Below are 21,798 nucleotides of genomic sequence, written 5' to 3'. Positions count from 1 at the left end.
TGAATCTGTCTGGCTCCCTTAAATGTTGCCCAATCTTAACTTCTCTGAGGCTTTTTTTTTTTTTTTTGAGGCTTATCTATCTTTTCCTCCTCTGAACCCTGGCCCCAAATTCTTTCGGGTGATGAAAACCCACTGTCTGAGCCAGGTATAGAAAGCTGGTCCCTGTATTTCCAAAACCCCCAAAAGGGTACTTAACAGCACTGGCTGGAAGAAAGCCTAAAACAGAGCATATACTCTAGTTTGAGGACCCTTAAGGAAGACCACCACTATGTATCTCCAAAGGATCCTTTATTGACCAGAGCAGGACCGTGGCATTTATATATATATATATATAAAAAAAAGTTTGAAGATCTGGCAGGCAGTAATCCCATTGCCCGCCCACCACCCCAAGTACAGATTTTCTTAAAACACCCTCCCCCGCCAGCACATGGAAGGGGGATGACTGCCCCATCCAGGTCACAAGACCATAGTCCCCTACAGACAGGGGGAATGGGGCTTTTCCATGGCCACCCCTTGAACATTAGGAATCAACAAGTATTCTCTCAAAGAAAAAAAAAAATACAGAAATCCAAACATTTAAATATGAAAAAACCAAGGGGAATTGGATGGGCAGAGGCAAGAGAGGAAAGGAACTGGAGTTTCTTGGGAAGAAAGGGTCTCCCATATTCCCCTACCCATTAACGAATGGGCTTGAGGCCTGGGATAAGAGGCTCACACAGTGAGTTTGCAGTGACACAGCTCCTTGTAGATCTGCCGGCGAAGTTTGGGCATGTCCTGCTGGGTGAAGCTGAATGGCTGAGACAGGGCCAGGTGCTTGCAGTACTGGGTGTTAACAAAGCAGGCTATGAGAACCACCTAGTAAGCATCCCCCCCAAGTCAGGACCTATGCTACACATTTCTTATGTGTTACATCTCACTCCATCTTTTAAACAACACCCCCATTTCACATTCAAGGGGAGCCAAGGTCCCTTGGCCTGAGGCTCCAAAAAATCTGACTCTATAAAGTCAGCATTTTACTTGGTACAACATGAAACACCTAGTGTTACTTTGGGTTGGGGGTCAGGCAGCAGCTATAGCTGGGCCAAATATCAAGGACCAAACCCAGTCCTAAGGTGAGATAAGGAAGCAGATCAATAAAAGTAGTTTTTGCATTGTAACACATAGTTACTCCCTGCTCTACAGGTGGCAATGAGCCAAATGAGGGATGCAGAATAGCCTCCCGCCTCCCTCCCAATCCTTTAACCCAACAAATATCTGCTTACCTGCAACACAAAGGCACCACAATCACTGTCATTATTCTGCCTAGCCACATTCTATAAGAAAAATAAAAAGGTAGGTTCTTCACTTGGAGACTCCTAAGAGGTATTGGCTTTAATTTCTGCCTCCTACCACCAACCTCACCACCAGCCCTTACACTTCCCTGTAGTAACTCACCATCTTGAAGTAACCTTTCCAGCCCTGGTGAAAATCCAGCCGGTCTTTTTTCACTGCCTCTGCCTGTAGATACTTGGCAATATGCTATGAATGAAGATAGAGAAAAGGAAGAAATGGTGCCCTAGGTTTCCAAACTGAACTTGGTGTGGTAGTCACAGACACCATGCCCAGGTTGCTCCACTGAGACCCAAAACCCACCCCTCTGCTGGAATGTCTTGCAACTGGATCTCCTCCCCACATTCTGCCTCTTTCCCTTTCCCTTTCAAACCTTAGGGCAGCGGCGGTTTAGGGTACGCTGCGAGTCAAAATAGGTGATGGTACGTCGCCTCACATCAACAGAGATGAGGGACCAATGTACCTCCAGGTGGATGGGAATTAGCAGTAGCTCCTTATTGAAGATGTCCACCTAAGGAGGGAGTGCCAGAGATCAGGTAAGATAGCACAGGAGTCCTGCCTATTACCATGAGGGCTCTAAAGAGAAATGGAGGAGCACATAAGAATCCAAGTGGAAGAACACAAGACCTAAGCCCTGCATTGTGAGCCAAGGCTCCACATCTGGATAAATCTAGATTCTTGGGGTAAGGGAAGAAGGCAAGACAGAGAAAGTTGTGTCAGAACAAACACTCCAGAGTCTGTGATGAGCCAGGTATTCTTCACACATTAAGGATAGAAGAGCTTAGTAGCTAAGAAACCAGGCTCAAGATTCTGGAGCCAGGTTCAAATGTAGTTTCTCTATTTTCCTTGTTTGTGATCACAGGCAAGCTAACAATAACCTTACATATCTCAGTTTCTGATTCTGAGAGAGAGTACCCATAATAGTACCTGCCTCTCTGTTATGAGCATTAAATGAGTTCATACCCATAATATAGGGGTCTCCTTGGTGGCCTAGGGGTTAAGTCTCAGTGCTATCACCACTACAGCCCTGAGTTCGATGCCCTGCCAGGGAGCTAACCTCCATATGGCGTAGCAGACCTTTCCTGTCCCGCCCCCTGTTCCCCTCAGCAGTGTATTTCAGTAGATCTGCCTGCTCTGCTCCTCACTCTGTCTCTGGTGAGTCCTCTCTCCCACTTCACCCCCACCCCCCTACCTCTGGCCTACATTCCAGTTCTTCTATGTGCAAAAAAAACACCCCATAATATACTTAGAACAATGCATGACACCTAGTAACTGCTCGATCAATTCATACAGTAATCTCATGAGAAAGTTCTTGGGGTAAGAGGAGACAGGATAGAGGAAAAGTAAAGCAACTTGTCCAATGTGATAGAAATAAAGAATGGCAGAAGGGAGATTCAAACACAGGTATATAGAAGACCAAATTCTTTCCAGGGTCTGTCATCCTGCCTCTACTGGGAAAAGCCAGCCAGCCAGGTCCCTCAGGATATATACTCTTGAATCTGGGTACAGAAATTAAGATGTGCTAAAATCAATGTCTCCCCCTCACTGTAGAAATGTCCAGGTTTTTGAATTGGGATGAGGCAGAGAGAAAATAACTTTTTCCTCATTAATCCTGCTTCTCCCATCCCCCATCCTTATTTACCCCCAAAATAAGCCAAAACCTTGATTTCGTTCTCAATTCCTCTTTTCTTCATTTCCCACACCCAATCAGGTGGAAAGCCCTACTGGTTGGATCTACTTGCAAAACTTATCTTAGCTAAAATCACTTCTATTCTGCCTTACCACTCAGATCCAAGTTTCTCATCTGAACATCTGTGTTACTATCCCAGTTAGTTGCCGACTTCCACTCTTACCTCCATCCCAACCTCTCGTTGAAATTGGAGTTTAAAACAGGAGGTGATTCTGAGTCTGCTTAAAACTCTTCAATGGCTTCTCAGTACACAGAGTAAGATAATTTTATTTTCATCAGCCTACCCTCCATGCCTTACACTATCTGATCAAATTTTCATCATTTTTCCCAGCTTACTCTGCTCCAAACACAGAAACCACCCACATGGACCCCTTGTTCCTCAAACACGTTCTTTCTCACTTTATATCCCATGTGCTTGCTAGTTCCTTTGCCTAAAACAGTCCTCCAACAGCCCTTCTGCACCTGGCTGGCTCCTCGGTATACAAGTCCCAGCTCAGAGAGGCCTTCACAGACCACTAGTTGAAATTAGACTCTTAGTTATTCTCACTCCACAAGGGCAGTAACTTTTCCTTATTTAATACTATATCCTAGCACACAAAAAGAATTTAATATTATATAGCATTTAATACTATATTCTAGCACACAAAAGACATTTAATAAGCATCTGAAGGCTTTGAGTGAACAGGACTGGGGAAAGGACTCAGAAAAAACTAATTTGTTAAAGGTAGATGTGAATTTATAACTCACATTTTTGGTCCACCTTTTCACCCCATCATAACCCTTGGTACGGAGTTTATCATAGAAGAAACTGTTGAAGAAATGCACCTGTGCCAATGATACAAAAGAGCTGGATGGAATTAAAGACATCAGGCCTTCCTACTAAATACCCCCTCCCCAATCTACTTCATTTAATTATGACTGGAAGGACTGGTTTCAACAACATCTACTTGATTCACTGAGGGCTTAAAAAAAAAAATTGTTTTTAATCTTATTTTACAGCCTACCATCCTAATTTGTGGGGTTGGCCATAGGGGAAGAACACTAAAGACTAGAGGAAAGGAACAAAATTGATAAATTCAGGACCAAGATTACAGGTTGAAATTTACCAGATTACCTACCATCTACCACTTCTCCCCCCAAAACAGAGACCCATCTTATGTAAAATGGAAGAGATGAAAGGGATTGAAAAAGCTGCTCTTAGCACTGAAGTTCTTCTGGGCTCTGAAGTACCTGGTTAGGCCTACCTTTTCAGGGACTGTGTCCATAACCAGGTCTCCATACATGTTCATCACCTGCGGAGAAGATTGGAGGCAACTTGCCATGGAGGGTGCAGCATGGGTACAGGGCTCCCCCATGCAGAGGGCCCCAGACACCCTGCTCCCTGAATCCCCTTTGGGACTGTTTCTCTACCCCTTCTCACCTGGTCATTCAGCCAGTTCTGTCCATACAAGGTCCCCAAGTCATCCATGGTCAGCACATGCCGCTTATAGGCCACTCGGAAACCCCTCACCATGGCATTGCCTGGCATCCGTTGGTATGACTGAATCAGCTGCAGCACAAGGCCCTTCCTGAGTAGGCAAGAATGGAGTCACAGAAGAGACAAAGGGGTAGGGCACACAGAAGCACCATCTACTGCACCTAAAGTAAGAGTCTAAACTGACCCATTTTTTGGTTTTGGGATTTTTTTTTTTTTTTTTTGGTCATGGTCCTTTTGTGGATCTGCTAGTGGCCAACTCCCCAAAAAGAGACACATGAATACTCCAGTACACATAGTATTTCAGGGTCCCAGGTAAAGACCCACCCAGTCAGCTTACAGGGGGTGTTGGCACCTTGCCTTGCAGACTCCTCCCCTTCAGCTCTAGCTTCCTCCTTCTCCCCAAGTACATCCCTATGGGAAAAAAGGCAGCAGCATTCTCTTCCCATCCCCCAGTTCCCAGTCCTCTTTTGAAGGGCACTTCTTTCATGCCTCACCTGGAAGGCGTAGAGAACTCCTGCTGGAAAATGTCCTCCAATTTCTCTACTACCTCATCAGTGCTGAGGGGGATGAGGCTGCCATAAGTTTGAAGGAATTCATCCAAAATGCCTGAGTGGAAGGAGAGAGCAGTGGGGTGAGGCCTCCAGACTCTGGTCTAGGAATCAGCGGTAAGAGACCAGGTCCTCTAGGGTTCCTTACTCTGCACGCAGGTCACATGTTCCTCCCGCAGGGGGCTGTGCTGGCCTGCTTTCTCCCCAGGCCGCTCTGCCTCCTCTGTAGTGCCCAAATCTGAGCCTTGAAAAAGTTCCTGGGCCACATGGTCCCCGATGCTACACACATTGCTGATGAGGATGCTGGCATCAGGGGGTGCCAGACTGCGCTCCCCTTCAGGACCAGGTGGTCCCCCAAAGCCATTGGGAAGAGTACACGAGAGGAGGCCTGTAGGGCAGGAGAAACAGGGCATGGAGATCAGAAATTGACTCACGCCAAAGGACAATGGGAGGATCATATGATCCACACAAATTAAAAGACCACAAGAGTGAGTTGAGCAGAATCTACCAATTTAAATGCTAAGGAACAAAGACCACAAAGCAGGAGATAGGCGTGTCTAAAAGGTTGTAAAGGGACATAAAGGAAACATTCCTACTCAGACAAGAAAGCAAGAATAGTTTTCAGAGAGGGAAATTTCAGAGTTATCTGTCACCACTATTTGCCTAGCACCTACCACAATACCTGGCATATCACCAAAGGCTCAATAAATACTCAAATAACATAGTCATAAAACAGCCTGAAATTTAGTTGGGGTTCTCTGCAAAAAAAAACACTCTAAGTGAGAATGTTACACACAACCACATAGGTAATATATTCCACTACTCAGGAAGATGCCATCCCAATACTTTAAGAATGGCACTCTCTGGAGATGTACATACAGGGGCCCTTATCCTAAAGCCAAAGAGGAATTTCAAATGGACAAAAGTGATGTTTCTGAATCATGTCCTCCTTTCTCATCTTCACACAGGATACCTACTTAGGGGTTCTACGTCCCAGCCTTGACTTCCCAGGTTTAATTCCTGCTCAAAGTGGGGTTATTCTGCTCCTCCTCCCCCAACTCTGCCATTCTACTTTTGTCAGGCCCAGTTCACACCTCAGCAAGAAGCTTCTGGTGTTCCAGGATCTTTGCCTCTCCAACTTCTCCTGTGCTCCCTTCCCATCTTACCCGAATCAGTGTCCAGAGGAGACTTTGGAGTCCATCTTAATCCATCTTCCTCCATGGGGGGCCCAGAGGGCACTGGTGGAGACCCTCTCACCCCATCCTCAGCCATGAGAGCACCTAGCAGACCCAGCCGGGGCGGAGGTGGCCCCCGGGGGGAGTCAAAACGACAGCATGGGGATGGCACCTGTGGTGTCGCACCCCCTTCCTGGGGTGAAAGATGGTTCTTGGGGTGTGTAAGGCCCCGCCGCCGGCCCCGGTGGCGCCCCCAAAGCTTCCAGTGGAATGTCAGCGAGGTGCTTTTTGAGTAGAGCAGCATTTGGAAGGCTCTCATAGCTCTGCGGCGACGCTGTGAGCAGGCTTTTCGATGAGTAGAGCGAGGTGGGCGAGACCGCTGGGAGGTCCCCAGCTGACCCCATCTGGGAGGCAGCCTCCAAGCTGCCACTTCCTCTTCCTCATCTTCATCCTCCTCCTCCTCTTCTTCTTCCTCCTCTTCACTAGCTGAAGCATCAAAAGAGGGCCGAGGGACAGGGAGGCGTCTGGCTGGCACTGTGGTCCCTGACCCAGGATCTGGCCCAAACCCTCCACCAGATTTGAGTCGGGGCTTGGGGGGTGGGGGCCATCGAAGACGTTCTCGCCTGGGGCTTGAATAAACTGGGGCTATACCCGGTCCAGAAGGCTCAGGCCCCCAAGACCCGGTCCCTTGTAAAGTCTCTTTCATCTTCCAGTCGCCTGTAAAACAAAAGTTTAGAGTATCAGAATCCAATCATCCTGTACTTCAGATCCTGCTTCTTCTTCAGTATTCCTCCCCTGGAGTCACATACAAATTACTAATGAAAGGAAAAAAACCAAAACTGAAAATAAGGGGCCCTCTACACTCCACAGTCCATGCCATCATCTCTTCCCTGCCCTGAAAGAGGCAAGGAAAAATGGCTAAGCAGCAGGCCTCAGGGATGTTTTTCCTTAGATCCCCAGGTTAAACCCAGTATTTAAAGGCTCTGTTTCTCTGTTTAGTACCACTAGGGCTGTCCTAATTGAGAGCCTAATAGGGGACATGGCTCAGCACGTCAATACTGACTCAATACCTGAGGTGGACAGAACTTCCAGATGGAAACCGTGGTTTAGAGTGGGAAGAGTGTTCTCTACCACCCTGGAATGAATGGGAGCTGTGGGCATGCTCAGGTCGTCCCAGGAGGTAATGGGATAGCAGAACAGCGAGTAAAATTTGATGAGAGGCACGGATTTTGAAGAAAACTGAAAGGAAACTGACTCCGGGTTTATCCAGGTGAATCAGGCTTTGGGACAGAACTGCGCCGCGCGAGACAAGCGGGCCCAGCCCCCTCTCACGCTCTGTCCCCAGGGACTAGAATGTGTCCCGGCACCGGTATGGTCCTACAGGCTGGGCAAGCTCCGCGAACACCGGCCTTAGGATTATGAAGCCTCTTCGAGGGCCTCCTGGACCCTAGCTAGGTGGGAATGAGATACAGAAACGGGAGAGGCCGCGGCAGGGCTGGGGGGAGGGGAAGGGGCGTCCTCACCGGGAGCTGGGAAGCCGGGCGGACGGGCCCGAGGGCGGGCGTCTCCGGCCTCAGGCTTCCCGGCTCATCTCTCCGGCGACGACGGCGGCCCCGCCACTCCTGCTGTCTTCAGGCGCAGCTGTATCAATTCAGGATTTCAAAGCTTCTGGGCCGCGCGCCGCGCCGCTGAGCCGCCCCACCGAGGCCGCCTCTTGCTCTGCTTCAGCCTCCACCTCCACCACCTCCCCCCACCACCACCTCCTCCTCCTCCTCCTCCTCCTCCTCCTCCTCCACCACCTCCTCCTCCTCTTCCCCTCCCGCGAGCCCCAGGCCCACCGGCGGTGGCGGCGCACTATTAGTGCGTCACACCCGGCGAACAGCGCCGCGCAGCCACACGCGCCTAGTCCCACCCACCCAAGAACGTAGACGCCAAGGGACCGTCCCGCCCCCCACTACCACGCAGGTCTGCGCTTGCGCGCGCCCGCTAGCCCATACTCGGCGGGCCACCCACCCTTTTGCGCTTGCTTGTCGCGGGCCACTTCACACCCCACTGCGTCGCCCTTACTTTCTCCGCGCTCGCGGGCTGGAACCCGGGATCGTGATCCCTTGATCTAGTGGAGCGCGCCGATGAGAGCCGAAGGTCAGGGAGATTCCGGTACAGGGAAGGGGCTGAGGCCAGGAAATGGGGAAATGGATCCAAGGTATCATTTGTTCTCCTTTTTATTTAACTTTAAGCAGGGCTTGAGTAGAGAGGTGCGGAGTGAGGCAGGATCAACACCAGTCCGATTCCTCCAAGGCTCCCCGGCGATGCGTCCCAACCTTGAGGGACTTAGAGTGCCTGCCATGCCAAGGGGTGCAGAGCAAGAAAGGCAAAACTTCGAACCCGAAGTGTAATGTGACTGACTGCAAAGGGACCGTCGTCTCGTTGGACACCCCCTGCAGACGGGGCCATAATAAATACACTTCTGGAGATAGTGATGAAAACTGGGGCTCATTAGGTGAAAGAAGGAAATGAGGATGAGGCCTTTTTTTTGGGGGGGGGGGGCAGATGGGTACCTGGAGAAAGGTGAGGCATAGGGAACCAGAAATTCCCTGAGAGGAGGGGGAGGCCTGGAGGACTTAGGCCTGTAGGCAGGATGATTCTCTCAAACTGCCGCTAGATGGTAGTGCTGTTCTGGAAGCATTCCAGGGAGACCCAAAGCACATGGAGACAATGCCTGGCATTCCTTCCTCACTTCCCTAGGAATTTGGGGCTGGACAGGGAGCAAAAGCAAGATATTCTACCTCTTTAATATAAATGAAATCAAAGGCTAGGGGCAGGGGTGGAATGGGAAAGGGGAGGAACAGAGTCAGAACCTGGCAAATCCTAGGTTCCAGTCAAACCCATTCCCTATCCTTTGTCTAGTCAGCTCTTGGCTGTTTTCACGCTCAGAACCACCTTTTATAACACAATCACAGTTTCACAAACCCCAGAAAGGTTCCATGTGGAGAAAGACTAAGTTTTGCCCTCGCCCGGGGGATTACCACACTCAGAATATCCCCTTGATGTAAATAGAAGACACCTGAGAAAAGGGAGAAAATTAATGCTCAGTGAAGCACAGTGATGCAGATACCCTGATGTCTCACCCTCTCTTCTCCAGCTCAACCTTCTGCTTCCTGAAAGTACCTAGGTATTCTGGTCTTCATTCCTCAGCTCTGCCTTTATGCCCAGGTCTCCAACCTGCTGTGGTAGTGCCTTCACCACTGCCCCCAGCTCAGAGATGTCCTCCCTGTCTGCCCACATGACTCTCACCTGCACTGTAGCAGGTATTGTAGGCCCAGTCTGGATTGGAGGGCATACTTCGTATACATCGGAATAGCGTCTCCTGCCTTCCCTGGCCCTCTCGAGACACCACCTGACCCATGGTGAAAGTCACATCATGAAACAGGACCTGGCAGGGAAGGGAGGAGATGTTGAAGAAAGCAGAATGGCATGGCTCAATTCTGGGAGGCCTCAGGACCCCAGAGATGGGAGCCAAGGAAACAAGGGTCTTCTAAGTTTGGTATGAACAGGAGGATTAGGAACCCTAGGTACCAGGCATACAGCATCTAAGAAAATAAGCTTCTGGGCTCCCATATTTCAGGTTACCTGGCTGTACAGCAGATAAATTCCAGCATCACAGACTCGAACAACATATCCTTGGGCCTCCAGGCCTCTCCCATGCCTGAGAGCTGGTTGCCACATCACCTCTGTCACATCCAGGTCCTCTGGAGGTGAGGAGTATAGTAGTGAGGATTTCAGTGCACTTAGACACTTCACCTAAGAATCTTTTGGGTCCAGCTGCCAGCCCCAAAATTCCCAGATCTTGTCCCTCCCAAAAAGCCATCATATAAAATCGTGCTCACCCTTGGAGGTGATGTTAATAGGAACAAGGTGCAGAACTGAGTGCTTCTCTGAGGAGAGAAGGAGGAAATCTCAGCAGTGCTCAGCTACCCCAGTTGCCCTGGTGTCAGCCCTCCACCCTCCCCCTGGCTCAGGGCAACAATCTCCAAGTTGCTATGCTGCTTGATCACCTCCCACCCCTGCTGCACCCCTGAAGCCTCACTCTTCTGTTTATGGGTGAGCACTGCTCTCCTTCTTCGGGATCTCTCCCCATTTTCCCAGGCTTCCAGGGCATCAGAGCTCTGCTTGTGGAAAGAGGGTCAGAGTTAGACTAAGATGCAAGGGTCCCGACAGCCTCTCTTCTCATTCCTCCCCTAACCCCTGCCCCAGCAATGCCTCCCATCTCTCATACACCTTTCCCCAGCAACCGGAGTCTTGGTGCTGGCGCTTCTCCAGGAACTGTTAGGCTTCAGAAGCATTAATCTTTAACAATTTCCTTTCCTGAAATGGCTGCTCCCTTGACCTCCAAACCCGGGACCCTCTCTTGCACCCATTTGAAACTTTGCAGATCAGGAAGCTAGAACCCAGAGGCCCAGAGACCACCCTGCCACCCATCCTTCTCTCCCAAACACCCTTCTCTACTCACCTGCTCCTGGAGGCTCGGCCATGTATACCCTTCCCCCATCTCCGAGGGCCTGCCAGTCCTCTGCAGCCGGATCACCTCTTTCCTTAAGGTTTGCAGCTCTGTTTGTTGGGTCAGCAGAGCCATGGCACAAGCCACAGCCCCCAAAGCTGCCCCCCAACTCAACCAGAGGGCAACTGAGAGTGCTGGCTCCCGGACCGGGGCCCCCATGTCTCCCGGGGTCCCTTTAGGGACTAGCAAGGAAGGAGGTGAGGCTGGCATGAGCTGAAGACCCTGCCAGTTGCTGTGGCCTCAGGAGTGTGGCCTCAGGATGGCAAGGTGATAGGGAGTGTGGGGGCGCAGGCAGTGGTACAGAAGGGAAGAAGGGTGTTACGCAAGGGAGAAATAAAAAGGAACTTGAGAATAAAAAGAGAGAGGAGAAAGGCAAGCTAGGGGCACTGAGGGTGCTCCTGGCACCCTGTTCTGGGACCAGTGTTGTCTCAAGCTCCCCCCTCCCCGTACACACACACACGCACACCCCTTCTTCCAACCTCTAGAGGATTTGATGTCAGTCTCTCTAGGAAGGACAGAGCTTCCAGTGACACCCAGAAGGAGCGGCCAGAGCACAAGAACCCTGGGGCGGCCCCAGAAGTGGGGGAGGGAAGGTTGGCTGGCTCTGGGGTATAGTGCCAGGAACAGGGATGGAGAGACAAGCAGGATGGTGTTGAGCGTCAAGGGATGAGGGTAGAAGACCCTCTGGCTCCAGCCAGGGAGAGAGATCACTGGGGAAGTTTGCTAAGAGTGACCGAGGGTAGGAAAGGAAGCGGGGGGTCGGTGGGGAGGAGAGCCAGGGTCGAGGAAGCAAGAAACTGCTCTGAGGTTAAGGCCAGGCCGGGTGTGTTGGAATAAGGCCTGCACTACTCCCTGTGCTGAACTTGGCAAGCAAGACTTCCTGTTTCCCGAGAAAAGCACTTACATAAGACTCTGGACAAAGAGAGAAAGAGACAGCCCCAAGCACCCTACCTCTGTAGGATTTCTCCCCTGGACTCAGGGACCCAAGTTTCCATGTTTCTGGGCCCTGAAGTCCTTTTTACTGACCCTGAGCCCCCCTCCAGGCCTGCTCCCACCCCCCATCCTAGTCAGAGCTTGTGCAGCACCTGCTGAATGTCCCGAAGCTGCCAAGCGGAAGGGCCCCTCCTCCTCCCAGCCAGGGATTCCCCACAGGAGGAAGCCTGCCTCCTAGGTAAATGAGCTGCTTCTACTGGACCTTGGGCAGAGGATTGATTTTTTTTTTTTTTCCTGGCAATTTGCCTTTCCACTCTGCGTGCACCTTAAGGTTGAAGGGGGCAACAGGAGGCATGTAGGTTCCCATTCCCAAGCCTGTAGGTCACCCTGGAATTCCAGATATCCTGTACCCCACTTCTCAATTCCCAGACTCCCTTCTTGTGACCCTCAGCTATGCTGAGAATGTCCCCTAAGCCCCAATAAACAGAGAGACAATGACTTATTCTCTTTAATATCCACTTATCAACATTTTGTCACAAAAATAATAAAAATAATATCTTTTTAAAATCCACAGGGAATTATCAGGGGAGGAGCTTGTCTTAGTTGCTTACCCCTCACATTCGGGAACTCCTGGCCTAGTCCCAGTTTCTGGCATCCAGTCCCTCTTAGTGCCTGAAGAGGAGTATTCAGGACCCATCCCCACCCACAATACAGTAAACACAGTGTCCGGGGGGCGGGCTGTGGCCAGAGTGGGGAGTTGGGCGATAAATGGGGGTGTCAAAAGATCAGGGGTTTGGGAGCTAGTGAGTCAGAAGTGGGGGAGTTATCAGAGAAGAATGGGGATATGTATGTGGCATGAAGAAGCCCTGGCAGCCTACAGATGGAGAGGCAGGTCTGGGGAGGAGCAGCAACTCAGGGTTGAGCAGAGGGGACTAGGGTGCTGGAGAGCTGTTGTGGGGAGTTGTCAGCCTGGGTAGCCAGCAAGAGACCAGGGCCCCTCAGTGAACTTGAAAGAGTCCGAAGTAGGTGAGAAAGGGGGCAGCCTTGAGATGGGCCCAGGGGAGGGTGCGGATCTTCAGGGAGGACCCTGGCCGCAGGGGCAACAGCCCGGACACCTGGCAGAGCCTGAGCTGGGGTCCCAGAGAGCTGGCCGCTGTGGCTGAGAACTCTTCCAGGCAGCGCAGGGCCAGCGTGTCATCCACCAGCAAGTCCAGCTTCAGGTAGACAGCCTTCCCCTCATCAAAGTGCACCTGGGGAGTGGGGGCGAGTGGAAAGGGTCCAGGCCTCTGCTTGCCTGTCTCAAGTTCAAATTTCCTTAGAAGACCCAGGTATTCTACCCAGCCCAAACCCCAAGCTCCCCCTCTCCAGCCTTTAGCTCGCTCCCACCCCCCTAAACCAAACACTTCTCCTCCCTCAGGTCCCGCTTCACCCAGGGACCCAGGTGTGGCTTACCTGACAGTACAGGTAGTAGAGCCCAGGCCGGGTGACTACAAATTCCCCGCTCTGGCGGTCATAGCGCAGTGGATTGGAACTGTTGATTTTGGTCTCCTCCCAGCCACTCACCGTCCCGTCCACACCTGAATGTGGATATTCAGAGGGAGAGGGGAAAGTCCCTTTACCGGACTCCCTCACGCTCCCTGTGACCCATTGAGCTGATAAACCTCTGGGACCCACCTTATCCGGAAGATATACAGATGGCCTAGGGCAAGGGTGGAACCATGCCCGCTGGAGCCCAGAGGGTGATAGGAAATTAAGTGAAGAAATGTATGGCCAGATGCGGCACGTATGACCAGAACATACAGAGCCAGTTGTTGCCACTCACTTCTACGGAGAAGAGCAGGATCGAAGAAGCATGGGAGCGTTTTTATTTTGTGTCTGTATTGTTTGTCTCTTTTACTCCAAGAATGTATACATGCACTCCCTGAATCATGTTACTTGAACTATTAAAACTAAAAAGAATAAAATGGAACCCCAACGTCCATCAAGTGATGACTAGATAAAGGCGGTGTGGTATGTGTACACAGTGGGATACTGTTTCAGCCACAAAGAGAAAGCAAGTACGGACACACATTCCCGAGGTGGATGAGCCGTGAAAACACGTAAGTGAAAGAAGCCAGTCACAAAGGACCCCACGGGTGCTCGCTTCGGCAGCACATATACTAAAATTGGAACGATACAGAGAAGATTAGCATGACCCCGCGCAAGGATGACACGCAAATTCGTGAAGCGTTCCATATTTTTATACCGGATGGTCTCACTCATAGCAGGAATCTAGAAAACTTAAATAAGGGACCAGGAAAATGAATAACTATAAGAAAGTGAAAATCAAAATCAACAAAAAACTATGAACCAGAGACACTTTTTGGGGGTGGGGGGCGGGAGGGGAGGGATTGGGGTCAGAATGGGGGGGTTGCAATTGTATGGGGAATATAAAAATAAAATTTATTTAAAAAAATAAAGTAGGGAATAATGAGAAGTATGAAAAAAAAAAACACACAAAGGACCCCACAGGATAGGATTTTTATGAAATGTTCACATAAGCAAATAGAGAAAGGAAGTGGACTTGTGGTTACTTCTTAGGGAGGTGGGGGTAGTAACTAGACTACAGAGTTTTTTTTTTCTTTTGAGGTGCTGAAAATTACCATAGAGTTAGCTGCACAGTTCTGTGACTATAGGGAAAACCATGGGCAAATTGTATGGTATGTTAAGTGTCTGTGAATAAAGCCATTACAAAATAAAAAAAAAAAAAAAAAAAAGAGCACGCTTGCGTTCAAGTAATTGCACATTGCAAAGAAGATAAACAATAGAATGACAGAGCACAGGATCAAGTGACTTCCCAGGTCCTCCAAGGACCAGGCCCAGTCTACTTCATTCTGATCTCGCACGCTCCTCCAGTTCTAAAGCCTCCAGCACTCTGGCCTTCTTTCTGTTCCTGCCACACTTGAAGTCCATTGTCCCTGCAGGCTCTTTACTGATTTTTCCCAGAATACTCCTGGGGATTCCTCCCCACCTGGCACCTTCTCTCAGTCAGGGCTCAACACATCAGAGAGACCTTCACTGGTCACCCACTCCCAGCCCCACTTCCCTTAATCTCTTCATGTAGCCCTTTTTCCTTCACAGCAGTCACCAACATGGAAGATCATCTTGTTTATTTCTGTCTCCCACCGCTTGATGCACCCAAGAAGATGCCTGCACCAGCCCCCCATCTTCTGCCAGCCCCAGGACTCTGTCCTTGGTATTTTCCCAGGAAAATGTAATGTTGGCTGGGCATTTTTATTCCCACCTATGAGCACCACAGCTGACACCCTGCAGACTGCCATTTGAGTCGCTGGCCTTGGTGTTTCCTGCCCCTCCTCACCCTGACTGCCACCATCAGAACAGCCTGGCGCACATCAGACTCATCTAGACCAGAACTGAGCTTGGCCCACACCCCAAACTTACTTTGCTACTTGTAGTCCACATTCCACTCAAGGTTCTACCTCCTATTGGGTACCCCAGCCTCCCTCTCCTCGACCCAACCTTATTCACTGATCACCAATTCCTAACAATTCTATCACCTAAATAGCTCATTCTGTCTCCCTTCCAGGCTAGCCTCTGCCATTTTCTCACTAGCACGCCTCTTGGCCTCCTTCCTCATTGGACTTCCTGTTTCCAATCTTGCCTGTTCCAGTTTATTTCCTATACACAGCCACATAGCGATGTTTCTAAAATGCAGATGTGATCCTGCTTCTCCTGCTTTGAGCTCAGAATAACTTCCAGACTCCATGTGACCTGGCATCCATATTCTTCTCCATTCCCATCCTGCTCCTCTAGCACTTTATCCTTGAGCCATAGTGAGCTTCTCTGGGTCCCCCAGGCTCCATCAGACTTGGCAAACCCAGATCTTTTGCACAAGTGATTCCTTCTACCTGAATCCTTATCCATCTTATACTTGTGCCTCAAGGCCCAGGGAAGCCACGCCTTCTTGGGAAGGAGTCCCCGACTCCATATGAAATTGTCTTCCTCTTTGCCACCATGGACCTCTGGCTATTTTCATTATTGTTCTTGTCATGGTATACTGTAATTTACAAATTTATATGCTTGTCTCCTCTCTTAGACACTAATTCCTTGAGAACAAATCTGGGTATTATTCACTGTGGGCACCTGGCCTGGTCTTTATAGATAATAGGTTTGTTTGCATGTTTGTTGAGTGAATAAATGAATGTCTCAGTAACTGCTAGAGTGAGTGGTCCATATACAAGGGAGGAAGGCAGGTCTGCTGTATAAAGAGTAAGAAGAGAGGAGCGAGGGCATTCCTAGCTACAGAACCAGCTTGAGCAAAGGCTGGTCGTGACCAAAGGGCATGGCCTACCTGGAACAATGGAAGGTTGTCTGATATCACTCGGTTTCATAGCCACAAACCTCAAATGGACATTCCTTACTGTCTGGCAATCCTATTTTCCCCACTAAGCTTGCTTGTGCACTCACGAAGATAGGGATTTTGTATCCCCTCTCCTCGAACTTCCCGCCCAAGTTTTTAGTTCTCCAGAGGACCTAGACAATGGGCCCCTCATCTCCCTCAACCTATTCTACAAACTGACCAATCCTCACGGTTTCTTTGACCCTCTTCCACGGATGGGTGGAACTTTTTGTCCCTTCTACCTTCTTGCTTGTTGCCCTGCAGTCTCCTCCTACCCCTGCACCAACATTCTCCTGTTACACAGACCATGTCCATTACACAAGCACATAAACTGGGTTCCAATCCTGGCTCCACCATTTAATATTGTCATGATCTCGGGACAAGTGACTTCCATCTGTAAAATGGAGATGATCAGAGTATGTTTCTTTTAGAACTCAGAACTTAGCCAAGATTCATAGATTATTACTTACCATTAAAAGAACTGAACTTTTCCTTGAGCCTGCAGGGCAACAAGCAAGAAGGTAGAAGGGACAAAAAGTTCCATCCCGTGGAAGAGGGTCAAAGAAACCGTGAGGACTGGTCAGTTTGAAGAATTCTTCCCTCTTCACCTATGGGCTCATTTCTCTGCTATGGTACAGAGTAACCTCGGGAAAACTGTCAATTCCTGTTTTCTCTTTAACCAATCCACATTGGCTTCCATGCTAAATACCACTGAAACCAAGGTCACTAGTAGACTTTAAATGTTAATAAACCTGGGATCTCCCTGGTGGTGCAAGGGTTAACCACAGCACTGTGAAGCTATCTGCAGCCTCTGTAGCAGGAGTTCAATCCCTGGCCAACCCGCCTGGGAGCTACCCACATGGCGCAGCAGACCTCTCCTGTCTCGCCCGCCCGCTGCTCCCCTCAGCAGTGTATTTCAGTCGATCTGCCTGTTCTGCTCCCCACTCTATCTCTGGTGAATCCTGTCACCCCCATCCCCATGCCTCTGGCCAACACTCCAGTTCTTGTATGCATAAATAAATAAATCTTAAAAAAAAAGTTACCAAATCCACTGGTTATTTCTCTGTTCTCATCTCATGTGACCCCTGAGCCACAGTCAACTGAGACCGCCACATCCTCCTTGAAACTGCCTTTCGTTAGACTCCAGTACACTACCCCCTCCACATACACACACCCTGTTTCTTCCCCTCTCTGCTCCACTTCCACATGTCCAGGAGCTCTCGGCTCTTCTTTCCCCTGGCATGTCATCCAGTCCTGTAACTCTAGATACCATCCTGACTTCATACCTCCTGCCCTCACCTGACCTACTCTACGATGTCTACTGACCTGGCCATCTATTCATGGAACTCACTTGTTTATTATTATTTATTCACTTGTTTATTATTAGATCTCAAATCTAATTATTAATTTACATACCTTCCTATTTCTTCCTTGGTCGACCCCATCTTAGTAAACAACATCTTTTTCCCAAAGATGCCCAAGTTAAAAACTGAGAAGTCTTTTCTGATTCTTCCCTTTCCCTTATCTGGCACATCCGACCCACAAGCAAGCCTTATCTCCAGGCCATACGCTGAATCCATCTATTTTCTCCACCTTGCCTGCCAACCTCTTAGACCATGTCACCCTCATGTCTTGCTTCCTGGCTTGTCACAGGGAAGGACATTCCAGATGAGGGAACCGTATATGCAAAGTCCAGAAGAGGCACACTGGCAGGGAGGAGTATCAACCCAACAAGTGCAGAGAATGCACAGAGTGGGCAGGGAAGAGAGGTTTCAACTGGGCCATGGAGAAACTGGAAGCAACAGAATAAGGAAAATGAGGTTTAGGGGAGCTTAGCTTGGCAAAATTGTGGGACAGAGCAGGGGATGGGAAGAATTTGGAATGGGGAAAGGGCTGGAGGCTGGGTTTGAGGTACTGAAGTGTCAGTATAGTACAGAGCTGAGGTGGGGGTGGTGTAGGGATGGAAAAGAAGTGCAAAGACTCAAAACATTTTGGGGGAAATGATGAGAGCAATGAATAGGAAGAGGAAGAAAAGAAAGGACTCAAAGGGACTTCTTGGGCACAGTGAGGACTGAGGAGAAGCAGGGGCTTGTGTTTGGTCAGGGGTGGGTGTGCTGGTTCTTCCTGAGTTCTAGAAAGAGGTAGAAGTCTTCCTTGGTCCCATGCCTGGGTCATAAAATACAGGTTTGGGAATTGAGAGAACCAAGTCCTGAAGACTTTCATGAATTGGCTTCAGGGTTCCAAGGCTGAAGGTGGGGAGGGGGGTGAGAAAGCAAAGATTTTGAGGGGCTTCTTTTCCAGAAAGCTAATGCTGTGAGGGTAAGGGGAGAGCTCAGAGATGGGGTTGGGGTCTCACCCGCCTGCGCTCCATCCTGTCCTGGCCGGGGATGAACTGTAAGACACAGGAATGCATTGGTGAGACCTGCCCTGCCCCTCTGTCCCTCTCCTCCCTGGGCACGACTCACCCATCACCCACCTTCATAGTGGGCTGCAATCACTCTGCGAGCCCGTGGTTTCCGGCCTTTAGATGCTGAGGATCAAGGAAACACAGATGGGCAAAGCAGCCCTCCACACATCTGGAGATCCAGAAGCCACTTCCCCAGTCCTATTCCCTTCAGAATCCTGACATCTTTATTCTTGTCCAGATTCCAGGCCTGAGGTTCTCAGGCCCTCCTCCATAAGTGGAGTGACTGTATAATTGATCATCCAAACTGACAGGGCTACTTCTAACAGCATAAGAGGTGCTATTAGTAGTCACACTGAGATAACAGGTGTAAGCAAGGACAATCCCATGCGTACCTGGGTATGTGGTCACATGGTCACCCTATTCATAAGTCTTTTTGCTTATGGGAGCCGAGACCTCTGACTCTTCTACCTCGTCTCCATCAGGACCTCAAGGGTTCGCCTAACTTCTGCCCACCCCTCCTTCATATATGGGATAGGGACTAAGGAGAGAAGCAGGTCCAGATGATGGAAGGAGCATCAGAGGGAGGGTGAGAATTTTAGATTCACGTCTCAGCTGCCCAGGATGCCAACTGAGCACAGGGTCTGTGCCTTACTTTCTCTATTCACACATGAGGATAATGGTTTTTGCTCTGCCTGCTTCAGGGGCTGTGATGATGAACAAAGCAATGATGAATCTAGAAGCCACCACAAAGCAGCCACTATTATTCCCAGGACCAAAGGATGCTCACCACTCCTGCGGGGCCGAGCCAGTGGTTTCAGAAAAGGCATGGGATCCTGGCTCTCCTCTGGCTGCAGATTCCGACCCTAGGGGAATAAAGGGCAGTGCTCGACCAGGGTCTTGCCAGGCATTCCCAGAGACAGAGACTGAACCTGACAGGAGGGTGGGTGTCAGGACAGGCACCAGTCAGCAACTAGCACAGATCTGTTAGGGAGGGACTGAGCTCCTCAGCCAAGTGCCTTTGGGGCCAAGGGGAGGAGGCAAGGTCCTGGGGACAGGCCCCAGTCTTCACTCCCTCCTGGAGCCCAGCCACATCTTCACACACACACACCCCCCTCCCATATTCCCCAGCACACACAGGACCAGCACAGACCCTGTGCTCAATTGGCACCCTGGGCGTGCCCATACCCAGCGTGCATGCACAATGGGTACACACCCTGCACACACAACCAGCATCCCTCCACGATGGCAGGCTCCTGAAGCTCATATTCCCAACTCGCCCACAGCCAATAAATAAACAGTTTGTGCTCAGGTGACATGAAACCCTTACACACAGTTGTCACTGTCTCTCTCACACATACCCATGCTGGGCTGGTGCACACACACCCCCCACGCACAGCTGGCACAGGCAGAGCAGATCCTGCATCTTCAGCTCACACACACCTCCCATGCCCAGGAACCTGCGGACAGCACCCACACCCACTCACCAGCAGGTCCTGGTCCTCCTCTGCAGCCAGCTCCCCCTGGGAAGTCTCCTGCTGGGAAGGAGGCAGCGTCACCCAGTCCTTCTCCACCTGACTTCTCACCCTCCACCCATATTCCTGGGCCCTTGCCCTCAGCCCACCCGGCCCATCAGCTGCTCAGCAGACTCTGCTCCTCAGCTGCCCAGGGAGGGGTGCGCAGCAGGGCCTCACCTGGGCAGACAGCGATGCCCGGTTCCCCAGGCTGACCACGGCCAGCAAGAGGCCAAGACAGGCCAGCGCCAGGCCCAGGCCCAGCACGAGCGGGGCCAGCAGGGCGGTGCCCTGCTCCCCCCGGCGCCCCCTCCGCCTCTGGCTCCGACGGGCGGCCATGGGGGCGGGGGGCTGTGCCTGCCTCACCGCCCCCCATCCCGGGACCCGAGGGATCGGGGGAGGGGGACGGGCGGGCGGAGCGGGCTGGGGAGAGGGAGGGGCAAGGGAAACGCGGCGGGAGGGGGATGAGGACAGGAAGCCGGACACTGTTTGTGTGATCAACCTCCGAGCCCGAGCGCGGTGCGCCAGCCCTGCGGCCGCGCGGCTCGGGCGCGCTGGGCGGCTCGGGCGGAGAGGCGCGGCGCGGCGGCGGGTGGCAGCCGGCGACGGGTGTGTGAACTTGAAGCCGGCCGAGATCCGGGTGTAGCCGAGGGTTCTCCGAGCGGAGGGCCCGAGACAGGGAGCGAAAACACAAAACTCCACCCAGGCCTGGGTGCGGGTGATGAAACGGCGAGATCCCGGGAACTCCTGCAGGTCTCGTCCTGTAGGTGATCTGGACACTCTCTCCAGGGGCTTAGGCGGGATTATCATGTAGCGCTCTGAACCAAGGTAACCCACCGCCAGGCTGCCCTTGCTCCCCCTCAGTCAAAGTTCGGGTTTTTTTCCCAGCCGCTGGAGCCTCCTGCAAGGAACGTCGCTGGCCTGGGGTCTTGCGTTCACCCTTTTCAGCAAATCCTTGGCTAGTTGATTTAAACTTGAGCGTCCTATAGCTGAAGAGAGCAGCTCTCTCCCGGCCTTGTGCCAAACACACCCCCTGAGGGTGTTCCCCAAGTCTTCTCCTCTGGAAACCGCAGTCCCCCTCAGGTGGAGCCACTCCAGCCCTTCGAATGAATTAGGTAACAGCTGGACCCTTTTTTGCCAGGGAGACACTTTTGTACAGAGTAAGACCCTCAGAAGTTTATCCTGTAATGTTCACTTGCATTATTTGTCGTGAAAAGTTTTAGGAAACGATCTTGCTGCAAGAGTAATAATTCAAAGGGGAAAAGTTGTACTAAGGAGTAAGTCAGGGCAGGGCCTGCAGCCTGCTGCCTCTGCTGCCTCTCCACCCCCCACTCCAGGCTTGGGAGGTTTCTTTTCTGTTGTGGAACCTGCTGAAGGGTTCTCTGGGTCTCCACAGCTCATATTCCCTTTACTTGCAACACTCAGACCACTTCTAGCTCCAGTTTAAATCACTTCAAAGAGTTTTCCAGATCGTGGTTCACAATTAGGACTCCCCACGGCCCTGATTATTCTCTGTTCTGGTGCCCTTTATTTCTTAGTCATCACAATTTGTAATGATGTATTTGGCTCCTATCTCCCGAGCTACATGGTAGAATGTAAAATCACATTCCTGGCTTATCTGTCTGTTGTCCCTCTCTAGAATGTAAACTCTGTGAAGACATCATCCACTACTGTTTTCCCAGCACCTGTCAAATGTTGACAAATGCCCAAATACCACTAGAACATCCTGTTGATAAGGCAAAGCGGAATTTATTGCTTAGCCCTTGACAGT

General features: G+C 50.8%; 2 protein-coding genes and 1 non-coding gene across 11 annotated transcripts; 1 reads left to right on the top strand and 2 right to left on the bottom strand.

Annotated features, from left to right (window-relative positions):
* Positions 1–271: 271 nt before the first annotated feature.
* LOC119232788 (sentrin-specific protease 3) lies at positions 272–11,915 on the bottom strand. 8 transcript variants are annotated; one of them, XM_054689437.1, is made up of 16 exons: positions 10,730–11,825; positions 10,307–10,388; positions 10,107–10,154; positions 9,850–9,968; positions 9,514–9,652; positions 6,211–6,936; positions 5,193–5,432; positions 4,991–5,102; positions 4,854–4,907; positions 4,440–4,587; positions 4,264–4,311; positions 3,767–3,844; positions 1,703–1,840; positions 1,435–1,518; positions 1,263–1,313; positions 272–822 (listed from the first exon to the last, which is right to left on the bottom strand). In XM_054689437.1, exons 1-16 carry the CDS (start codon positions 10,985–10,987, stop codon positions 712–714), a joined length of 2,436 nt encoding a protein of 811 aa, XP_054545412.1. In that variant the 5' UTR covers positions 10,988–11,825; the 3' UTR covers positions 272–711. The 8 variants fall into 8 exon arrangements, with proteins under 8 accessions (XP_054545412.1, XP_054545413.1, XP_054545414.1 ...); XM_054689438.1 differs by having other exon boundaries at positions 10,307–10,385; positions 10,730–11,803; XM_054689439.1 differs by lacking the exon at positions 10,107–10,154 and having other exon boundaries at positions 10,730–11,824.
* A 5-nt stretch (positions 11,916–11,920) lies between these two features.
* On the bottom strand, positions 11,921–20,404 carry TNFSF12 (TNF superfamily member 12). 2 transcript variants are annotated; one of them, XM_037495031.2, is made up of 7 exons: positions 20,208–20,404; positions 20,001–20,051; positions 19,304–19,379; positions 18,586–18,639; positions 18,466–18,501; positions 13,163–13,287; positions 11,921–12,960 (listed from the first exon to the last, which is right to left on the bottom strand). In XM_037495031.2, the coding sequence occupies exons 1-7, from the start codon at positions 20,364–20,366 to the stop codon at positions 12,709–12,711; spliced, it is 753 nt and encodes a 250-aa protein (XP_037350928.1). In that variant the 5' UTR covers positions 20,367–20,404; the 3' UTR covers positions 11,921–12,708. The 2 variants fall into 2 exon arrangements, with proteins under 2 accessions (XP_037350928.1, XP_037350929.1); XM_037495032.2 differs by having other exon boundaries at positions 20,001–20,048; positions 20,208–20,403.
* Positions 13,846–13,951, top strand: LOC119233083 (U6 spliceosomal RNA). The gene has a single exon (XR_005122250.1). It is a non-coding gene; the product is annotated as a U6 spliceosomal RNA (small nuclear RNA).
* Positions 20,405–21,798: the final 1,394 nt, after the last annotated feature.

The sequence above is a fragment of the Talpa occidentalis genome, unplaced genomic scaffold, assembly GCF_014898055.3.
Source record: "Talpa occidentalis isolate TD23 unplaced genomic scaffold, MPIMG_talOcc4v2.1 talOcc4.7, whole genome shotgun sequence".
Taxonomy (NCBI): Eukaryota; Metazoa; Chordata; class Mammalia; order Eulipotyphla; family Talpidae; genus Talpa; species Talpa occidentalis.
The sequence above is the reverse complement of the archived record's forward strand: the minus strand, read 5'-3'. Positions and strand labels throughout refer to the sequence as shown.